Source organism: Puma concolor, chromosome B1, assembly GCF_028749965.1.
Source record: "Puma concolor isolate L17-30 chromosome B1, mPumCon1.1.hap2, whole genome shotgun sequence".
NCBI classification, from domain to species: Eukaryota; Metazoa; Chordata; class Mammalia; order Carnivora; family Felidae; genus Puma; species Puma concolor.
The window spans coordinates 124578842-124598262 of NC_141670.1; the positions used below are offsets into that span (position 1 = coordinate 124578842).

The 19421-nt window shown below is 33.7% G+C and overlaps 1 protein-coding gene across 5 annotated transcripts in view; it reads right to left on the bottom strand.

The window, feature by feature from the left end:
* The window catches only part of RAP1GDS1 (Rap1 GTPase-GDP dissociation stimulator 1), a 180102-nt gene that overhangs the window by 19146 nt on the left and 141535 nt on the right, over positions 1-19421 (bottom strand). For 4 of the 5 annotated variants that reach the window (XM_086704532.1, XM_086704528.1, XM_086704534.1 and 1 more), the window contains 6 exons: positions 16273-16398; positions 8399-8542; positions 7834-7965; positions 6244-6378; positions 5135-5260; positions 4238-4377 (listed from right to left, as the gene is read on the bottom strand). In XM_086704532.1, coding sequence (XP_086560658.1) covers positions 4238-4377; positions 5135-5260; positions 6244-6378; positions 7834-7965; positions 8399-8542; positions 16273-16398 — 803 coding nt within the window. The remainder of the gene's footprint in view (positions 1-4237; positions 4378-5134; positions 5261-6243; positions 6379-7833; positions 7966-8398; positions 8543-16272; positions 16399-19421) is intronic. The other variant, XM_086704529.1, reaches the window with a different exon arrangement.

Here is a 19421-nt window from a genome sequence, read left to right on the forward strand (position 1 = left end):
AATGCCTTGCCCTCTCTCCTCCTACTTCAGTAAATTTTACTGAGTAGGTCCGCTATGGAGTTACTGTGCCTGACAGAATGGGGGATAAAAGACAAATGAAGCATTGTATTTGTGTTACATGACAAAAGAGAATGATATTGATAGCTGCCCTCTATAGAGCAACCACTACACGCTGGACATTACACAGGGTAGCTTACAGATATTAGCATATTTTTATCCTCAAAGAAAATCCCATTAGCTAGATATTTTCTCCAGTTAATAGATGAAGAAACTGAAGCTCAGATTAAGTTATGAAAATTGTCAGTGATTAAGAGGTAAAAAGCCATGATTCAAATCCAGGCAGTTAGACCGTTTGTGGTCTAACCAAAAGTAAGTGTACTGAATTCATCATAGTGCCATGCACAGGCAGTCACTTAATGTGTTCTAAAGAGGCTCTATGGATGTATTTTAAAGTTACATTTTTAAACTTCAAGATATTAAAAAAAAAAAAAAAAAAGGGATATCAGCACCATTCCACAGAGCAAAGAGGTTCATCTGGAGAATTACAAATAATTTCAATATCCACATCTAAAAATAATTTTAACTTTTCTAAAATCATTTCACTTATAATAAGTAAACTGTAGAAATAGTAAGATATTTTTCTGGGTAATCCTTCTAAACCCTAGATGTATCTGCAAAATCTCCAAAACTTTTGGACATACTTTAACGCTTTACAAAGTTTTAAATGATGTGTTATTTTGCAATCCTGTTTCTCAAGTTTTCTTATGGAAAGCTAAATTTTGGTACATACATAACCAAGGCAAATTATCTATGTAACAGTCGTGCATATTTAACTTTTACGGTCAATATGCCCTTAATAACTGAGATAAATTCCTGCTAAAAACTTTGTTGAAAACTGTATAATAACACTGATTATTACAATGTAATGTTCTGAAATAGGCCTGAGTTCAAGGTAATTTATAAGATTGCAGATTGGTGTAGGCACTGAATCACCTAACAAAAAATTTTCTTTCTCAACTTTGTAGCATCAAAAACTACTTCTCAGTGTAGGATTTAAATGTTTGTCAGATGAATGAGCGAATGACTAAAAACATTTGTTTAGACAAGTTTTTAGCTTGATAATTGACGAAGAATGTTTCACTCTTAAAGGAAAGAAAAAAGTGTCTTTGACAGGAGGTAATTTTTATGTTCCTAATGTAGAGGCAAAATATATTTTCTGTTTTTGATATTTAAATCAGAAGGTCCAGCTAGTTGCTCAAGAGTTCTAGTCCAGGGCACTCTTTTGAAGGAAGATGTGAATTTACCTATTGGCACAAGTGCAGAAATATACTGTATATGGCTGAGATGACTAAGCTAGTGTGAAACCCTGTGAGTCAGTGCAAACTTTCAGAGGGTTGGACTCTAAGACAGAATTCAGGGTGACTTTAAAAGGAGTAGGATCTTCAAAGTTTAAAAATAACACAAGGACAGAGCTATAATTCACAACAGTTGGTTAAGGATCTACAGGAATGTAAAAAAAAAAAAAACAAACAAAAAAACAGAAAAAAAACCCTTGAACCTAGTGTTTAAAAGCTTATTCCAGAGCAGCATTTTCCAAAGTATGTTCAGTGGAATGTATTTAATAGATGCAACTTGCAAAAAAGACCCACTGTGCGATAGTAAAGGATGTTTTTTTTTGTTTGTTTGTTTGTTTTTAGAGTAGTGCTAATGTGTGCTGTGAATTTCAAAGGCAGGGAAAAGAAATGAACTATTTCTCTAATCTGATCGTACAACCGTTTCTCTTTGTGGAATATTCTTTAGGGTTATTATTCAATAGAACATGTTCTGAAAACTGCTCAAAAGGAATCACAGATTCCACTTCAATGCTTGTGAAATTTGAAAATAATTCTAATCTGGAGCTCCAGAAGGAACACACCTGTGTTCTGATCATTAAAGTATGTCAATCAAGGTTCCTATTGCTGCTTAGCAGCAATATACACTCAACTGTAGGAAAGATATGCAAAAAAAAAAAAACCCCAAACAAACAAAACCCAGTCTATTTGGTACTGAATTATAAACATAAAGTTATAATGTGCCCATAAAGTTATAATCTTGTATCATGGCTATTGTATGTAAGTGATGAATCACTAAATTTTACACCTAAAACCAATTTTACCATATAGGTTAACTAACTAGAATTTGAAAAAAAAATTGAAAAGAAAAAAAAAAATAAAGGAATATTCAAGGGGGGAACTGTTTTCTTTAAAAAAATTTTGTTTTACATTTATTTAATTTTGAGAGAAAGAGTGCACAAGTGAGGGAGAGGCAGAAAGAGGGAGAGAGAGAATCCCAAGCAAGCTGTGCACTGTCAGTGCAAAACCCGATGTGGTGCTTGAACCCACGAACCCTGAGATTATGACCTGAGCTGAAATCAAGAGTCAGATGCTTAACCGACTGAGCCACCCAGGCGTCCCTTTTGTTACACTAACTAGAATTTAAATAAAAACTTGAAATAAAAAAAAGATTCTATGGGGGAAATTGTTTTTGTTACACCCCCCCCCCCCCCCACACACACACTCCTAGAAAGGTACAATGTAATGTTGCTCTTGTCTTTTTAAAGCACCTACATGTGATGGATGCTTAATGGGTACCGGAAAGTTTTTTGTTGGGGGAGGGGAGAGTAGGGGTTTAGATGAGGGAAAGGGAACCCTGTGATAAATATTAGCAGAAAAGCCTCAACTCTCAATTTAGTCTAACAGTTTAATGAATTTTGTTCCAAGATTAGGTTAAGAAGTTGTGATACATTTTCCCATGGACATAAGTGAAATGGTCAAAAGGCTCACTCTGGATAACAGGCTTAAAAAAAATAAAACGTATATAATACAGATACTAAATCAGCTGGCTTAGCTTCCCACCATTATGATCTTTAAAATAATTCATTTAGTCATTCACTGAACAAAAACAGGTTATCAACCACATGTCAGACACATACTAGATTGGACACTGCTATGAGAATGGATTTCATCCAACTTTGTGAGTTCAGGGCACCATATACTATCTAGATATCATTTAATTTTTAATATCATTAGCTAGCTTGGTCAGTGCTTGGTACACAGAAGATATTTTACACTGAGGATAGTGGTAAAAATAATAACATCAACATTTATGGTGGTTCCATTTACTGAGTGCTTACTTTGTCCTACATTCCAGTTGAGTACTTCATATAGGTGATCTCACTGAATCATTCTCACAACACTTTCGGGTGGGTATCACCCCAGGTTTAATACACTGAGATGTGAAAGACACTTGACCAAGTAAATAGTGGGGATACTACGTGAACTCCTCTGTCTGATTCCAAAGCCTTACTCTTAACTATGATGGACTAGAACTAATTAAAAGCCTCAATTTTCAGTTCTTTTTTCAGAATTCTGGATCACAGGCATCCCTCATTTCATTGCACTTCATTTTATTATTGTGTTTCACAGATACTGTGTTTTTTACAAACTGAAGGTTTGTAGCAGCCCCGTGTTAAGCAAGTCTGTCAGCCATTTTTCCAACAGCATTTGCTCACTTTATGCCTGCATCACCTTTTGGTAATTCTCACAAAATTTCAAACTTTTTCATTATTATTATGTTTGTTATGGTGATGTACGATCAGTGATTGACAACTCACTGAAAGCTCAGATGACGGTTAGCATTTTTAGGCATAAAGTGTTTTTTTAATGAAGGCATAAAAATGATTTTTTAAAACATGTTATTGCACACTTAAGAGACTACAATAGGGGCGCCTGGGTGGCGCAGTCGGTTAAGCGTCCGACTTCAGCCAGGTCAGGATCTCGCGGTCCGTGAGTTCGAGCCCCGCCTCAGGCTCTGGGCTGATGGCTCAGAGCCTGGAGCCTGTTTCTGATTCTGTGTCTCCCTCTCTCTCTGCCCCTCCCCTGTTCATGCTCTGTCTCTCTCTGTCCCAAAAAAAATAAATAAACGTTGAAAAAAAAAAAGTTTAAAAAGAGACTACAATATAGTGTAAACACAACTTTATATACATTAGGAAACCAAAATGTTCATTTGACTTGCTTTACTGCATTTTCACTTTATTGCAGTGTTCTGGAACTGAACCTATATGATATTTCTGAGGTACACCTGTAATGTATTTATATATAAATAGTGAAATGCAAGCTTATTTATAGGATCTATGATATTGAGTTTCCAAAGGGGCCACTTGCAGGTTTTCCAGCAAATGGTTTCCTCTGGAACTTACTTTTGATTTACTGTGTCGTATGAGGGCAGACAGCAGTCTGTTTGACTCCCCCATCACACCAGCATGATCTTTGGCTTCACACCATTCCACCAAACGCTCCACTAATTTAACATTCTTTCCCAGTTGTTCAGCAGCTTCTGCTATAGGAAAGAAGGCAAACCACAAAAGAAACAATCACTGATAGGCAACCAACTGAAGTACCTGGCACGGACTGTAAGAGTGCGAAAGGAAACTATACATCTAAAACCACAGCACAATGATTTTATTAAGAACTGCGAATACTCCGTATCTGATGGACTGTTTAGCTTTTTCTGTAAAGTGGTGGACTTTAATACAAAATACAAAAATACAATTTTATACTCTTGTGGTTCAGCCTGGTAGTCTGTTAGTACTCTGGCAAAATACAACAAAGAGTATCAGAAGGACTCTGAGGAATCAATACAGACAAAGGTTTAGAATTTAGAAATAAGTAAATAAACGTAAGTCATTCCAAGCAGTGGTTTTCATGGTTGTTTCTGTAAACAGAAAAATGATCTCCCTGTCTGCCAAACAAATTAAAAAAAATTTTGACTGTCAGTATATTGAAACATGATTCTTAAGACAAAGTAAAAATGGGTATGAAATACTAAAACATAAAAACCCTTCAGAACTGCTAATGAATCAGTGATAAACCAGGATTATATGTACAATAAAGAGATGCAATATAATTTCCATTTAAAGTCAATTATAACCAAGCATGGGGATTAATGAATGGAGCTCTAAAGCCAATCTCTTTTTGCCTTTTATTTGCCATTTATCTTTATGATTACATAATTCTCAAAGCTAAAAACAAGTCCTTTTCAACTAAGGCACACTGACTGTCATACCAAAAATGTATTGGGAAAGCATTTCTTTTACCTTGTGCATCTATTAACATTCTCAACGTTCCCAGAAGTTTGAACTGAACTGGGGGCATTTCGGACTTCAGGAATTTCAAAACTGCCTCGGTGACTCCAGCTGATAACATCTTTGCTTTATTTACAACTAGAGAGAGAGAGAGAGAGAGAGAGAGAGAGGAAAAAGAATATAGTTAAAATGGTGCTAGCATTCTTGATGATAGTCATTCAGTTCAATATACATTTATTGTCTTACTATTTTTAAGGCCCCATGTTACATTTTTCTATTTAAAGGTCATATTGCTTTTCTGTGTATTTTAAGAATGGGACTGGGGGTGAGGGTAATTATCTTGTTTGTCTATAGGAGCATAACATACAAAATCATACATACTGGCTTTTTAAACCTAATCTCAAAACACTTAAACAATTTGAAAAGGAATTCTGACAATGTTGTCTTCTTATTTACAAAAAGCACAATTCCTCAGGCTTAATAAATGTTTCTTTTTACCTGTGTTCTTGATCCAATTGTGTTACTATAGATGTTATAGATATTAATAAGCAATATTAATCTGTTATATGAACTAAATTGATATCTTATAGATTGTATCATCATACAGTTATACTATTTTACCTAATCAGAAATTTATTTTTAGAAAGTAGAATAATAGCTTTAACTATCTCCTGTACTATTTACCATGATAATGTGATTTCATGGCTCAAAGTGTCTTTAATCCAAAGACACTTAAGGCTATTTTTAAAACTTATGTCTGCTTATATAGAAGGGGAAACCCCCCCTAAAAGTCATTCTTATAGGGACTCTCTTAAATGATGCTATTATCCTACCTCAACTGAAGATGCTTAAAAAAGCTTAACCATACAATATGATGAAAATCTAGGAGTTTACAAAAGGTAACAGAATATCTGAATGATCTGAACAAATACAACAATTATACCTGTATAGTCTTAGAAAACTTATTTGATATATCTCCATTTATTAGTGAGAAAAATATAAATAATTTGAAGATTTTTTTTTCTTGGTCAGGGCAGGTCCACAAATCACATAAAATAAATACCTTCCCAAAACAATAGATATTATTTCTTACATAGTTGTTCACTATTTTTAAGTCTTACCTGGAATGGCCAGATTTCTGAGGGCACTTAATGCTGCATGCTGCACAGTTACATTTCCATCTTCTACATGTCTGTCCAGTAAATCCATAAGTTTTTCTACAATTCCATTGTCTACCATATGGATACAATTTCCATCTGAACAAAACAAAAGCATTTTTTCCTTTCCTCTTTACAAATACCTATAAATATTTTATAATAGTGATGCCTATCAATTGTCCATTATACATTAGGGAAAATGGAACTACATGAAAATAAGATGAATTCCAATACTTTCTCCCATCAGATTTATAGATTTTTTTCTTTATTGAGTGAGAAGTCATGACCAGAAAAATCTCTAGCACAGAGCCTGACAATATATTAGATGAGTAAATAGAAACCACATGCTTAAAATGTCTACCAATAATTTTCATTTATAGTCAAATAGGCCTAAGTCCTGCCAATGTTACAGTGACAGTACTCTATATTTTGTTATCATGGCTGATGTTTATTTTTCAATGACAAAACTTTTGAAATACGTATGTATAAAGCAGAGAGAATATTATAACGAACCACTCACTACTCCACATTTACCTTCAACAATTACCAATATTTTATTATTCCTAATTACATCACTAAGGAGTGAATGATCATCCTCAGAAGTAAGGAAGTAAAAATGAAATAAGCCATCCATTATGATATACAATTCACATTAGAATAAATTCAAGCTAAAAACAAGAAGAACCGATTTTCCTAGACACAGTATAAGTTTCTAGACTGAACAGAAGTTCCAGACTTCAGAAAGGAACATGAAGGTCTGGTGCCTTGGAAATGTTATTAAACCAAATTAAATATTCTAGTCTAAACGAGAGGATTACTCACACTTTAGTAGGCACAAAAGGATAAATAAGGCACAATAACCCTACAAATAATACTCACATTATTAAATTAAAAAATCACCAGGCGGGGCGCCTAGGTGGTTCAGTTGGTTAAGCAACTGACTTCAGTCTGGGTCATGATCTCATGGTTCACGGGTTTGGGCCCCACATCAGGCACTCTGCTGTCAGCACAAAGCCCGCTTTGGATCCTCTGTTCCTCCCTCTCTTTCTGCCCCTCCCCTGTTCGTTCTCTATCTCTCAAAATAAATAAATAAAAACTTAAAAAAACAATCACCAGGCAAGAGAGCATATCCTCCCAGGTAAGAGGATATTAGAATGGGACTCAAATTTACTGATCTCTAAAGTACAGAGTACTCAAAGAAGGACTTTACAATCACTATTCATGATCTTTAAAATACCAGGACTTAAATTGCACAAAATATGTAATTTGCTAGAAACAGCACTAAGTAGGGGTGCCTGGCTGGCTCAGCTGGTATAGCATGTGAATTTTGATCTTGGGGTAGTGAACTCAAGCCCTATGTTGGTAAGCAGAGCTTACTTAAAAAAAACAAAAACAAAAACAAAAAAACACTAAGTATTTCGTATCTCTAAAAAATTAAAGTAGCAGTCACTTCATACTAACTTCTGAACTGTTCGTTTTAGTACATGTGACGGTGAACAAAAACAAAAACAAAATAGAACATCTGATTTAAAAAGGATAATATGAGATGCTTACCATTTCTGGCAAAATTTGCAATGGCCAGTGCTCCAGCAAGCTGTAGCTGGTGGTTATTTGATGGAATCCAGGACAGCACCCTTTGAAACACATTACCTTTTCCTCCTTCAAATAATTTCTGCATGGATTCATCTGGAAGTAAATGAAACAAATATATAAAAGGAAAAGAATATAGAGCAACAAATCCATATTCCTAAATGAATATCCAACTGGATAACTATACACTTCAGAAATGATATTTCATAAAAGGACAAGTAATGACTCTTTTTATAAAAGAGTTTAGGATTTTTCTAGTCTAAGTCCCAAGTAGCCCTCTAGCTTTTAGTGCCACAGTTGTCCTATGATAGCTCTTTGAATATTGTAAGATAGTGAAAACCCCTCTTTTCCAGGTTCACTATCTCTAGTTCTCTTCATGATGTGTTTAAGGTTTCAAATCATCACACCAGGATTAAATGAGGCAGGAAAATGAGAAAATGCCTAATATATATAGTGTTCACAAAAGAGACAATACATTAAAAAAAAATCTAATAATCATGTTCTTAGGTTGACTTAAATTATAACTCACCTCCAAGAAGTAATAAAACCATTAGATCTGAAGCAGTTTTGAGCTCAGCAATATCCTCCTCTTTTTCACTATCCACTTTCTCCTGAACAATCTCTAGTAGACATTCTACCAGCCCTGCTTCCACCAGCTGTAGTTTAATAGCATCTAAAAAATAATGTGAACAAAATAACCAAAACTTGAGATGAAACAGAAGTTCTGGTATAAGCAACCTATTATGAAGACTTATAAGAAATCAAGAAAATGCATGATTACATAATACAGGTCTGAAGATTTGAGTTTCAAAAGGAACTATCTGACAGTGCAGCTTATATACACAAAAGTTTTATTTCAATTTTCTTTTTTACTTGACATTAGGGCACTTTTTGCAATGTCTGCAGCACCTAAACAAATTGATTCTCAGCTTTGAAGGAAAGTAATAGCACTCCACTGTTATTGCAGATATTATGCTCATGTTTTAAAAAGGTAATACTATTAAATACACTGTTTAAAATAAAACACATATGCTGTTATATAAAGTAAAAATATACTCACTAATGGCATGTGAATAGAAAGTTATTGAAAAGTAAAGAGCTATTAGTAAATTTCAAACTATACCATACGTATATATTTGGATTCATACTTGTATAGATGTTATTTTTCTAATTTTTAAAATGTTTATTTATTTTTTTTTAGAGAGACAGAGTGTGAGTGGGGGAGGGGAAGAGAGAGAGGGAGACATAGAACCTGAAGCAGGCTGCAGGCTCTGAGCTGTCAGCACAGAGCCCTACATGGAGCTCAAACCCACGAACCATGAGATCATGACCTGAGCTGAAGTCGGACGCTCTACAGACTGAGACACCTAGGTGCCCCTAGATGTTATTTTTCTAAGGCAGTTAATAAATCTGTAACTTTCTGAACTTTAAAAGCCATGTTTTGAAAAAGGACTTCAGGTTTTCGTTAATTTCAAGTTTGCTTGGGTGATGGATCTTTGGTGGTTCATTAGACTATATTCTCACTACATCTGAATAGGTTTTAAAATTTCCGTAATAAAAGTTGAAAGAAAAAAATAACTTTTGAGCTTTCTGATAACCAACAGTGTGAAGGTATTTTAACAGAAAAATTTACATCCCAATTATATTGTTAAAAATTCTCTTCATAGTAAGTTCTACTCTTATCAAATTGTTTGCACCCCTAATAACTTTTTTTTTATTATAGAACTTACTTAATTGCAGGTTTTATATTCATATCCATATCTGTCTCCCTCATTAGAGTAGACATACCTCTTTCATCTTTGTATTTTAACCTAAACTGGTCTACCTAAATGCTCTGGGTATATTTATACAGCTTACAGTAAATGTAGATGAACTGACCTTAGAAACTTGCTACATAGAAATTTTTAAACTTAAATTTTATTTTTCAGTTGGATTTTATTTTAGCCATTGGTTTCCCTAAGCTGTATATGTGCACATATACAGCAATGGCAGCTTCAGGTTATTATTATTTGGGAGAAACAAAGACCTTTTTTACACTTGACATTTTGTTTTGGGCAATTTTAAGATATAAAATTTAGGTTTCATTTCCCCCTAACACCAGGATCACTGATAATCTTTAGAATATTATCTCCAGAATACACAGAATATTCAAACTGGAATATTTTTTTAAAAGGTACACTTGTACTGTGCTATGCTGAAAGTAGGGCGTTTCCTTGGTTACAGAATGCTAGGGCTAGAAATGTGTGGTGACTAGAATCAAAGCCATGTTAAAAAAAAAAAACCTTAAAATTCCTAAAAACCTTGAATTATACAAATCCCAATTTAAATGTCTCCTTTGCACATAAGGAAAACCAAGGGTGATATACTAAGGATAGTCCAGAAACAAGTTTTCAAAGGTATCATTCAATTTGCTGCACGATTATAAGATAGAAGTGAAGATAGTAAAGGAGAAAACATATAAGAAAAACTTTGTTATTTTGACATATTACAAGAAAGGTTACAGGTAATTCTATGGCATAAAATTGACTGAAGGTCACCATAAAAATTTCATTTGGCCAAACCACCAAATGAGATGAAAAACAACTTTCTGCCTAAAGAATAAGATCGAAGGCATTTAGAAAATTTTAAATCCGTCAAGATTAAAATTTATAGATCTCTCCTCTCACAGTTTGACTTTAATCATATACATATATATGTGGGAGGCTTCAATAGCCTTATTAAGGAAGATCAGCAAGGCAGTCTGCCAAAGCAGACAGCCCAGCACCATTTATTAACACCATTCTGCCTAAGGACCATCTATCTTTATAACTACTATTTGCATATGTATGTATGTATATAATATGTATCTATGTAGGTATATATATATATTTTAAAATCTTTCCTAAATGGTGAAAAAAGCCACAAATGCAGAAAAGTGCATAATATGCATATTAGCTTAATTATTATTAAGCAAATTACCATGCAGCTACTACCTAGATCAAGAAATTCATTGCCAACATCGCAAGAAGCCCCTCTGTGCATTCCCTTTTCCTATCACATATTCTTCCCTCCAGCCCTCTAAATACTTGATTTTTATGGTAATCATAGTCATACTTTTCCTTATTGTCTTATCAAATGGGCATTCCTAAAAACCAGTTTAATTTTACCTTTTTTTGAACTTTATATAAGTGGAATCTTACAATACATGTTTTTCAGTGTTGGCTTTTCCCTTTCAATGTTTATAAGATTCATCTATACTACTGGTTATAGTTGTCTTCATTCCTTTTTGTAAGTATATATTTTTCCATTATATGAATATACCATTATTTATTCTACTGTTAATGGATAGGAGTTGTTTCTAATTTTTCATTATTATAAATAGTGCTAAGAACATTCCTGTAATGGCTTCTGGTGCACATGTGCATGTTTCTGGGTACACTTTAAGAGCAAAATTGTTGGATCACACAGAATACAATCTCCAACTCAACAGATATGGTTTTCCAAATTGTACCAATGTACACACCCACCAGCATGTAGTGAGTTTCCACTACTCCATAACCTCATCAACATTTGATATTATTATACTTTCCAGTAGATACATGGTAGTATTTTATTGTGATTTTATTTTGTATCTTAGTTATTAATGAGTTAAGCATATTTTCATGTTTATTAGCCATTTGGATTTTATCTTTTGTCTAGTGCCTATTTAAATTTTTTATGCATTTTCCCACTGGAATTTCTACATTTTTCTTAATGATTTGTGGGAATTTTTATATATTTACACACTCTTTTGATTATGTGTGTCATAAATATCTTCTCACACACTGTCTCGCTTTTTACTCTTAACGGTGTTTTTTTGGTGTCTTTCGTTTTCATTATTAGAAAGTTTTAGCCAAATTTATCAATCTTTTCCTTTATGCTTGAGATTGTTGTGACCTAATAAAACTATACTCCAAGGCCATGATGATATTCTTCTATCTTCTATTTTTTAAGGTATGCTTTCTGGTTTTAACTTTTCCATTTTGCTTAATAATCTATCTGAATACCTTTTTTTAGTACAGTATGAAATGGGAGTTTATATACGTGTCTTCAATTGATTTGTCCCCCCATATTCCCAGCATTGTTTATTGAAAAGACTGTTCTTTCCACGCTGTTTTGCAGTGACAACTTTTCTTCCTCCTAATAAAATAAGCACCTATTAATGCATCCATTTGTTTCTGGGGTATCCTGTTCTACTGGTCTTCTCATTCAGCCTAGCACCAATACCACACTGCCTTTTAATTATTATAGTTTTATCAGAATAAACTTTTATTATTGTTATGCAGTAAAACCAGTTTTGCTACTTTGTTCTCTTTCAGTGTCTTGGCTATACCTGGTCTTCTGAGATTTGGTTAGAATTCCATTGAGTCTACAGATCAATATGGGGAGATATAATATTTTTACAACATATCATCTCTTGATGCTTTTCTACAGTTTTCTACAAGAGACCCTGCACATCTTTTATTAGTCCATTCTTAAAGTATTTTGTTTTTTATGCTTTATAAATAATATATTTCTTAAAAATGCATTTTGTAACTATTTTTTGGCTGATTTATAGGAATAAAATGTTTTTGATTTTTTGTTTGCTTATGTTTTGCTTTGGCTAGCAACATAACTCATTCTAAATTTTTTTTTTTTTAATGTTTGTTTATTTTTGACAGAGAGACAGAGCATGAGTTGGGAGGGGCAGAGAGAGAGGGAGACACAGAATCTGAAGCAGGCTCCAGGCTCTGAACTGTCAGCACAGAGCCCCATCCAGGGCTCGAACTCATGGACCACGAGATCATGACCTGAGCCGAAGTTGGCCGCTCAACCAACTGAGCGGCACCCCAACATAACTCATCCTAATTAAAAAACTCACCTATAGATTCTTTTGAATTTTTGACATATATAACCATATCATCTATGAATAAGGAGGTATATGTTATTTATTTGTTTGATGTCTTTCCTGTATCTTTTCTCTATTGCACTGGTTAGTTCCCATAAGACAATAATAAACAGAAGTAGGAATGATTTTTCTTATTCATGAACTCAAGGGAAATGCTTTTTGTTTCACCATTGAGTATGATACTTTCTGTAGGCTTCTGATATATATCCTTCTCACTCTCTTTTAGTGCTGGCTTGCAAAGAGTTTTTTAAAATCGTGAATGGATAGTTAATCTTATCAGATGCTTTCTTTTCTGAAGATCATTTGATTTCTCTTTTAACAAGTTTTAATACAAATTATATTCATTGCATTTTCAATATTAAACTGCTTTGTATTTTCAGAATAAATCCATTTTGCTATAATGATTAATTTTGAATATATTATTAGATTTGGCTTGCTAAAATTTGAAGGGGAATTTTAGATCTATGTTCATGGTGAGACTGGCCTTTATTCTCATAAATGGTGTCTGTTGGTATTTGGTATAAGATCTCTATAGTGAGATCTCCTTTTTCATTCTTGATTTTGGTTATCTATGCCTTTTCTTGCTCTCTCCCTTTTTCTTTTTTTTTTCCCTTGATTAATCCTAGCAGGGATTTACCAGTTTTATTTAGTCTTTCAGACTGAATTTTAGTAATTATACACCGATATTGCATTATGAATTTTCTATTTTATTAATTTCAGCTCTTCAGATTTCTTTCCAAGTATGACTTTACCAACATAAGATTTAAAATATAGCATTGCTTTCATTATTAGAAAATTTTCTAATTTCCAACACGATTCTTCTTTGACCTCTGAGGTATTCGAAGTATATTGTTAAATATGTAAGTATAAATGGATTTCCTAGTTATCTTTTTATTATTAGACAATTCACTTAAGTCAGAGAATATACTCCATAAGGTTGCAATCCTTTGAAATTTGTTAAAACTTTTTCATAACTATGCATGTTTTATATATTTCATGTGTATTTGAAAAGAAAGGGCCCTGCAGCTGGGTGCAGTACTCTATAATACATCCATTAAATCAATTTTCTTAATCATGTTGTTCACATTTTCTATATCCTTGTTGTTTTTCTTAATCTGCTTGTAGTATAAATTACTCAGAGGCATTAAAAGCTCCCATGATATTTATGAATTTTTCTATTTCTCTTCATAGTTCTGAGTATTTTGCCTTCATATGTTTTGGGGTAATGTATATTTATTATAGCTCACAGTTGAATTAAACTTTCATCACCATAAGTCACCTTATCTCTATTGAGTCTTTTAATCTTAAATTCTATTTAAGATTAAATATTACTATCTCAGCCTTCTTTAAGTTTGAATGATTTTTTAAATCCTTTTATTCTAAATCTTTTAAATCTCCTTATATTTAACAAGTGGGTTGTTTTAAAAAGTATAGTTGATTTTTAAAAAAAATTTTTTTTAATTAAAAAAAAGTTTTATTTATTTATTTGAGAGAGAGAAAGAGCAAGTAGGGGAGAGGCAGAGAGAGAAGGAAATAAAGAGAATCCCAAACAGGCTTCGTGCTGCCAGTGCAGAACCCGACACAAGCTTGAACCCGCAAACCGTTAGATCATAACTTGAGCTGAAATCAAGAGTTGGATGCTCCACTGACTGAACCACCAAGGCATCCCAAAAGTATAGTTGATTGTTAAAATTCAGCTGACAACTGGTCTTTTAATTAAAGCATTTAGGTCAAGTACATTTAATGTAATTACTGTAATACTGTGTCTTAAATCTAATATATTTTTTATGCTGTATTTGTAACTCCTGTTCTATGTTCCTTTTTCTCTCCTCTTTTCTGTTATTGAAGGTGTATTGATTGAAGGTGTATTTAAAGAAACAATCTTTCCAGGGTGCCTGGGTGATTCATTCAATTACGCATCTGGCTTCGGCTCAGGTCATGATCTCACGGTTCGGGAGTTCAAGCCCCGTGTAGGGCTCTGTGCTGATAGCTCAGAGCCTGGAGCCTGCTTCAGATTCTGTGTCTTCCTCCCCTCAGCTCCTCCCCTGCTCACCCTCTGTCTCTCTCTCAAAAAATAAATAAAGATTAAAAAAAAATTTTTTTTAATAAAGATTAAAAAAATCTTCCCATAAATCCGTCCATTAGTTTGGCAGTTACATGTTGTTTTTAAAAATTATTTTAGTAATCACCTTAAAAGTCAGTGGTGAACTTTCTCAGTTTTTACTCTAAAAATATCTTTATTTTGCCTTTAGTTTTGAAGGATGCCTTCATTGGGTTTAGAATTCTAGGTTGGCATTTATTTATTTATTTTTTCATCACATAGAAGATGTTTCATTGTCATCTGACTTTCATTGTTGTGCTGGAAGATTAACAATCAGTCAAACTATCACCTCTTTTACGATAATCTATTATTTTCCTGGCTACTTTTAAGATTTTTGTCATTAGTTTCCTGTAGTTTCAGTATAAAAAAAAATGTAGATTTCTTTTTATCAGGTTTTAGATTCATTTGAGTTTTTGAATCTTTGTTATCTTTCACAATTTCTGGTAAATTCTATGCCAAAATTAAAAAAAAAAATATTGCCTCTGCTTCCCCCCCTGCACTTTCTGGAACTCCACACAATGTATATGAGACCTTCTCACTGTATCCTCTGTACTTCTTATTCTCTTTTTTATGTATGCTGATTATTTTCTCTTTATACTTCATTGTGGATTTCCTTCCAGTCTATCTTCCAGTTCACTGGTTCTCTAAAACAACTATATTTAATCTGCTGTTAAACGCATCCATTAGGTTCTTATTTGGGGCTGTATTGTTCCAATTCAGGAATTTCGAATTGTTTCTTTTTCAAGTCTGCTATGTTACCTTTTATAGTTTTTAGTTTCCTTCTAAATGTTTCAAGCTTGCCTTTAACTCTCTGAACATAATAAGCATACCTGTGAATCACTGTCTAATAATTTCAATATCTGGAGATTTGCTGTGGTTGCCTGTTCTTTGGGCTGGTTCTTGCTTACAATATCTTGTCTCCTCATGTATCTGGTCCTCTCTGATTATGTGCTAGACACTGTATCTGAAAAATTATATGGGATGTTTTGTTTACTCTGGTTCACTCTTATTCCAATGGTGTATCCCTTAAGATTTTTTAATGCAAAGATGGGAATAGTTTACCAGTGTCTACACTGTCCCTTTGCCCTGCAAGGTTACATAAGTGGAGTTCAGCCTCTCTGGTGCCTTTTCCAGATGGGCACAAAAATGTGTAAGCTACAGAACGATGTTTGGCAAGACTTTAAAATCAAAGGAACTTGGTAAGTAGCTTTGGCCAATGTAGATATAGTAATCGAGTTGATAATGTAGCTAAAGTTATGGACACCCAAAATAAAACTTAACACATCATTAATAAAGCAAAGAAGGGCTTTGAGTTAAATATCTGGCAATTCAATAATATCAGGAAGAATGGAAAGCATACATGATAAATAATCAAGAGGTGCATTTAATTTCTCACCATTTTCTGCCAATGGAGCAAGGACTTCAAAAATCATTTCCCTTTTATCATGTTCTATTTGTTTCTTGAAGAGTTTTACCAGTTCTTCAGCAATGTTTGTACTGGCAAACTGTTCTTTACTTGACTCTGCAAAAAAGGAGAGGGACATATAGAGTAAGCAAATAAAATTTAAACACAGTAACTGTATTCTATTACTTTCAATACATGCTCATTTTGTACCATTACTGATAAATACAAATACTTTTCAAATACAGGAACTATCAGATACAGTTTAAATGCTCTTGAAAAGGAAAAATGGCATTAAAGAAAACGTTCTAACCCAGTTTTATTCAAGGCTGTAAAAAAATGTTCACCAGCATAACATATAGGTGTAACCATAGCAACAATTAAATTACTAAGTTATAAATTCATAGTTTCAAGGCTTTTAGCCAAAGAAGAAAAATTACTCTTAATAGACTGCATTTTTACATGGCTGAAGTAAAGGTGACTTATTATTACCCTCAGATCATTAAAATGGTATGCTCTTGCACTGGCATGATATGCCTACTATTAAAGGTCAATGCTTCACATGTGCTTGGGGTCTCAGTCCCGCTTGCCTCTTTAGCATCTTCAATCTCTCTTCACTCTATAGCCTCATCATCTGCAATTAAATATGCTCTAATATCCTATACAAAAAAAGCAATATTAAAAACAACTTTCTTCTACTTCACTGTTCTTCAACTACCATCCAATCTCTGTTCACTTTCACAAACAAGTTCCTTGATAGCACTGTCTACATACACTGTCTCTACTTTCTCAACTCACATGCATTCTTAAACCCACTTCAAACTAGTTTTGGCCTACATCCACCCTCTGTAGTTTCAAACTTGCTCCTCCTTTTCCACCAGACTCTATAAATTCCATTTCCTTGGGACTTGATCCTTTTCTTTCTTACCTTATTTTGGTTGTTACTCTCATCTCAGAAAATCTAATTCCCTTCCATAGCATCAAAACTGCTCCTCTATGTTGGTAGTTATACAGTCACATCTCTAGCCCTCTTCTGTGCCTCAAGCTATTTATTTAACTGGTCACTTGACATCTCCATTTGAATACTCCCCCCTGTAGCATCCAACTCCATGTCTAAAAAGGACTTCTGGTATTACCTGAAATCTGTCTTCTTCTAGACTTCCTTTACTTGGTAAATGAACAGTTTATCTATCCATCTATGCAGGCAGAAATCTAGGAGTCATTGCTCACTTGTTCTCATTTAATTCTACATCCAATGAATTACCAAAGTCTACCAATCTACCCCCAAAATACAACAGTAATCCATTCCATTTCTTTCCAATTATCTTCTTAATTTGCTTTGCTGCTTCAGAGTTCCCAATAATGTATCCAGAATTTTCAGAGAATTCTGACCAAATCCAATATAGATTTGCTTCTGTTTTGGGGGCACAGCTGACATCCTAGAATTTATTTTTTATCATTATCTTGATACTTTCTTCTCCTCTGTTACCTACATCCTTTTGTTTTCACTTGTTTTGATTTGATAGAAGCATCCTCTAGCAGCTTCCTAAGAGAACTACTATAATAATATATATAGAAGGTAAATATTTTGAAATCTTGACTGAAAATGCTTTCTCCCACCCAGAGTTTATGCCTCTAATTTAAATTAGTCCCTCACCTTATTCCATTACTTTCTGATACAAGAAATTATGACAATTTATAATTATATGCTTGTTTGTAAATTTGTTTAAAAAACAAATTTCCATGGCTCCTGGGTGACTCAGTTGGTTAAACTTCCGACTTGATTTTGGCTGTCATGATCTCATGGTTCATGACATGCTGATAGCATGGAGTCTGCTTGGAATTTTCTCTCTCCCCCTCTCTCTTTGCCACCCCCCGCCAAATAAATAAACTTTAAAAAATAAAAATAAATAAAAAATAAATTTCCATCTCACCCTTGAGTATAAGCTAAAGTATAATAATAAGCTCCTTGAGGGCAGGGACAGTGCAGATTAACAACCACAAACACCGTATACAGTATAATGCCCAGTACCTAAGAACACTTGATTGAATGAATGTGTGACTGAACGAACAGTTAAATAAATACAGGAGTGAGGTTCTACTCTCTAGTTTCAGGTAAATATCCATTGATACCAAATAAAAAAGTTTGCAAATTCAAACTTTAAAAGAAAGGAGAAAAACAAATCTTAATATGGCTTAACAGTTTTGATTTGTTCTCTTGTTACACTGCTTTTGACACCAGATCGATGCCAAAATGATGAAAATCCACTCCAAAACTTGAATGATTCCTTAATGCCATAAAAAAGAAGTAGGAGTGGAGTATGGATTGTCTTTTCCAATAAGCTACCTAAGCCCTCAGAGATCATATTCTATAAATGTGAGCAGCCTTAGTCTAAAAAGTTACTTTGATATAAATAGGGATGACTTAAGTCCTGAACACTGTTGGTTGCTCCTTTGCTTCAGACAATACTTCAAATGAGAAGAATTTCAGAAACATAAAATCAGGGGTGAATCAGAAAGACAATATTTATCTAGTTATGTGCTCTCACTCTTTTTAAAAATGATAGTGTTAGTGTTCTTTTTTGCTATCCATATTCTATTCCTCCAAGTATTTCTCATAGTATTTTATTTTCCCTAGAATTACTTGTACTTCCCCTGGGATTATTTTTTTCATTTGCTTAGTTCTATGTAGTTATCATTAATTAAACTCCAAATTGCCCATCAGTTATCTGATCTTCTCTTACTAAGTTTATTTAAGTATTTAATCAATTTCATCTCCTCCAAGAATTACCCCAATCTTGAGTCTAGCCTTTTGACTTGTTCCAATCTGGACTGGTTGCTCTTTGAAAACAGGCCATTTAGGGCTCTCGTGTCACCACACTACTAGGAATTTTTGTTTTCTTGTTGGATCCCTTGTTTTCTGATTCCTATGTAGTCTTCTTTGTTAATTTAAATCCCTTCTTTTGGTGGAACACATTTTCAGTGGCTTCCAGAGGAAAAGTATGTAGGATACTGATTTTCTGAGATGTTCATGTTTGATAATGTCTTTATTATAACTTCACACTTGATTGACAGTTTGATTGGGTATAGAATACTATATTGGAACTAATTTCCCCTCAAAATTTGAAGGCAGTACTCTATTT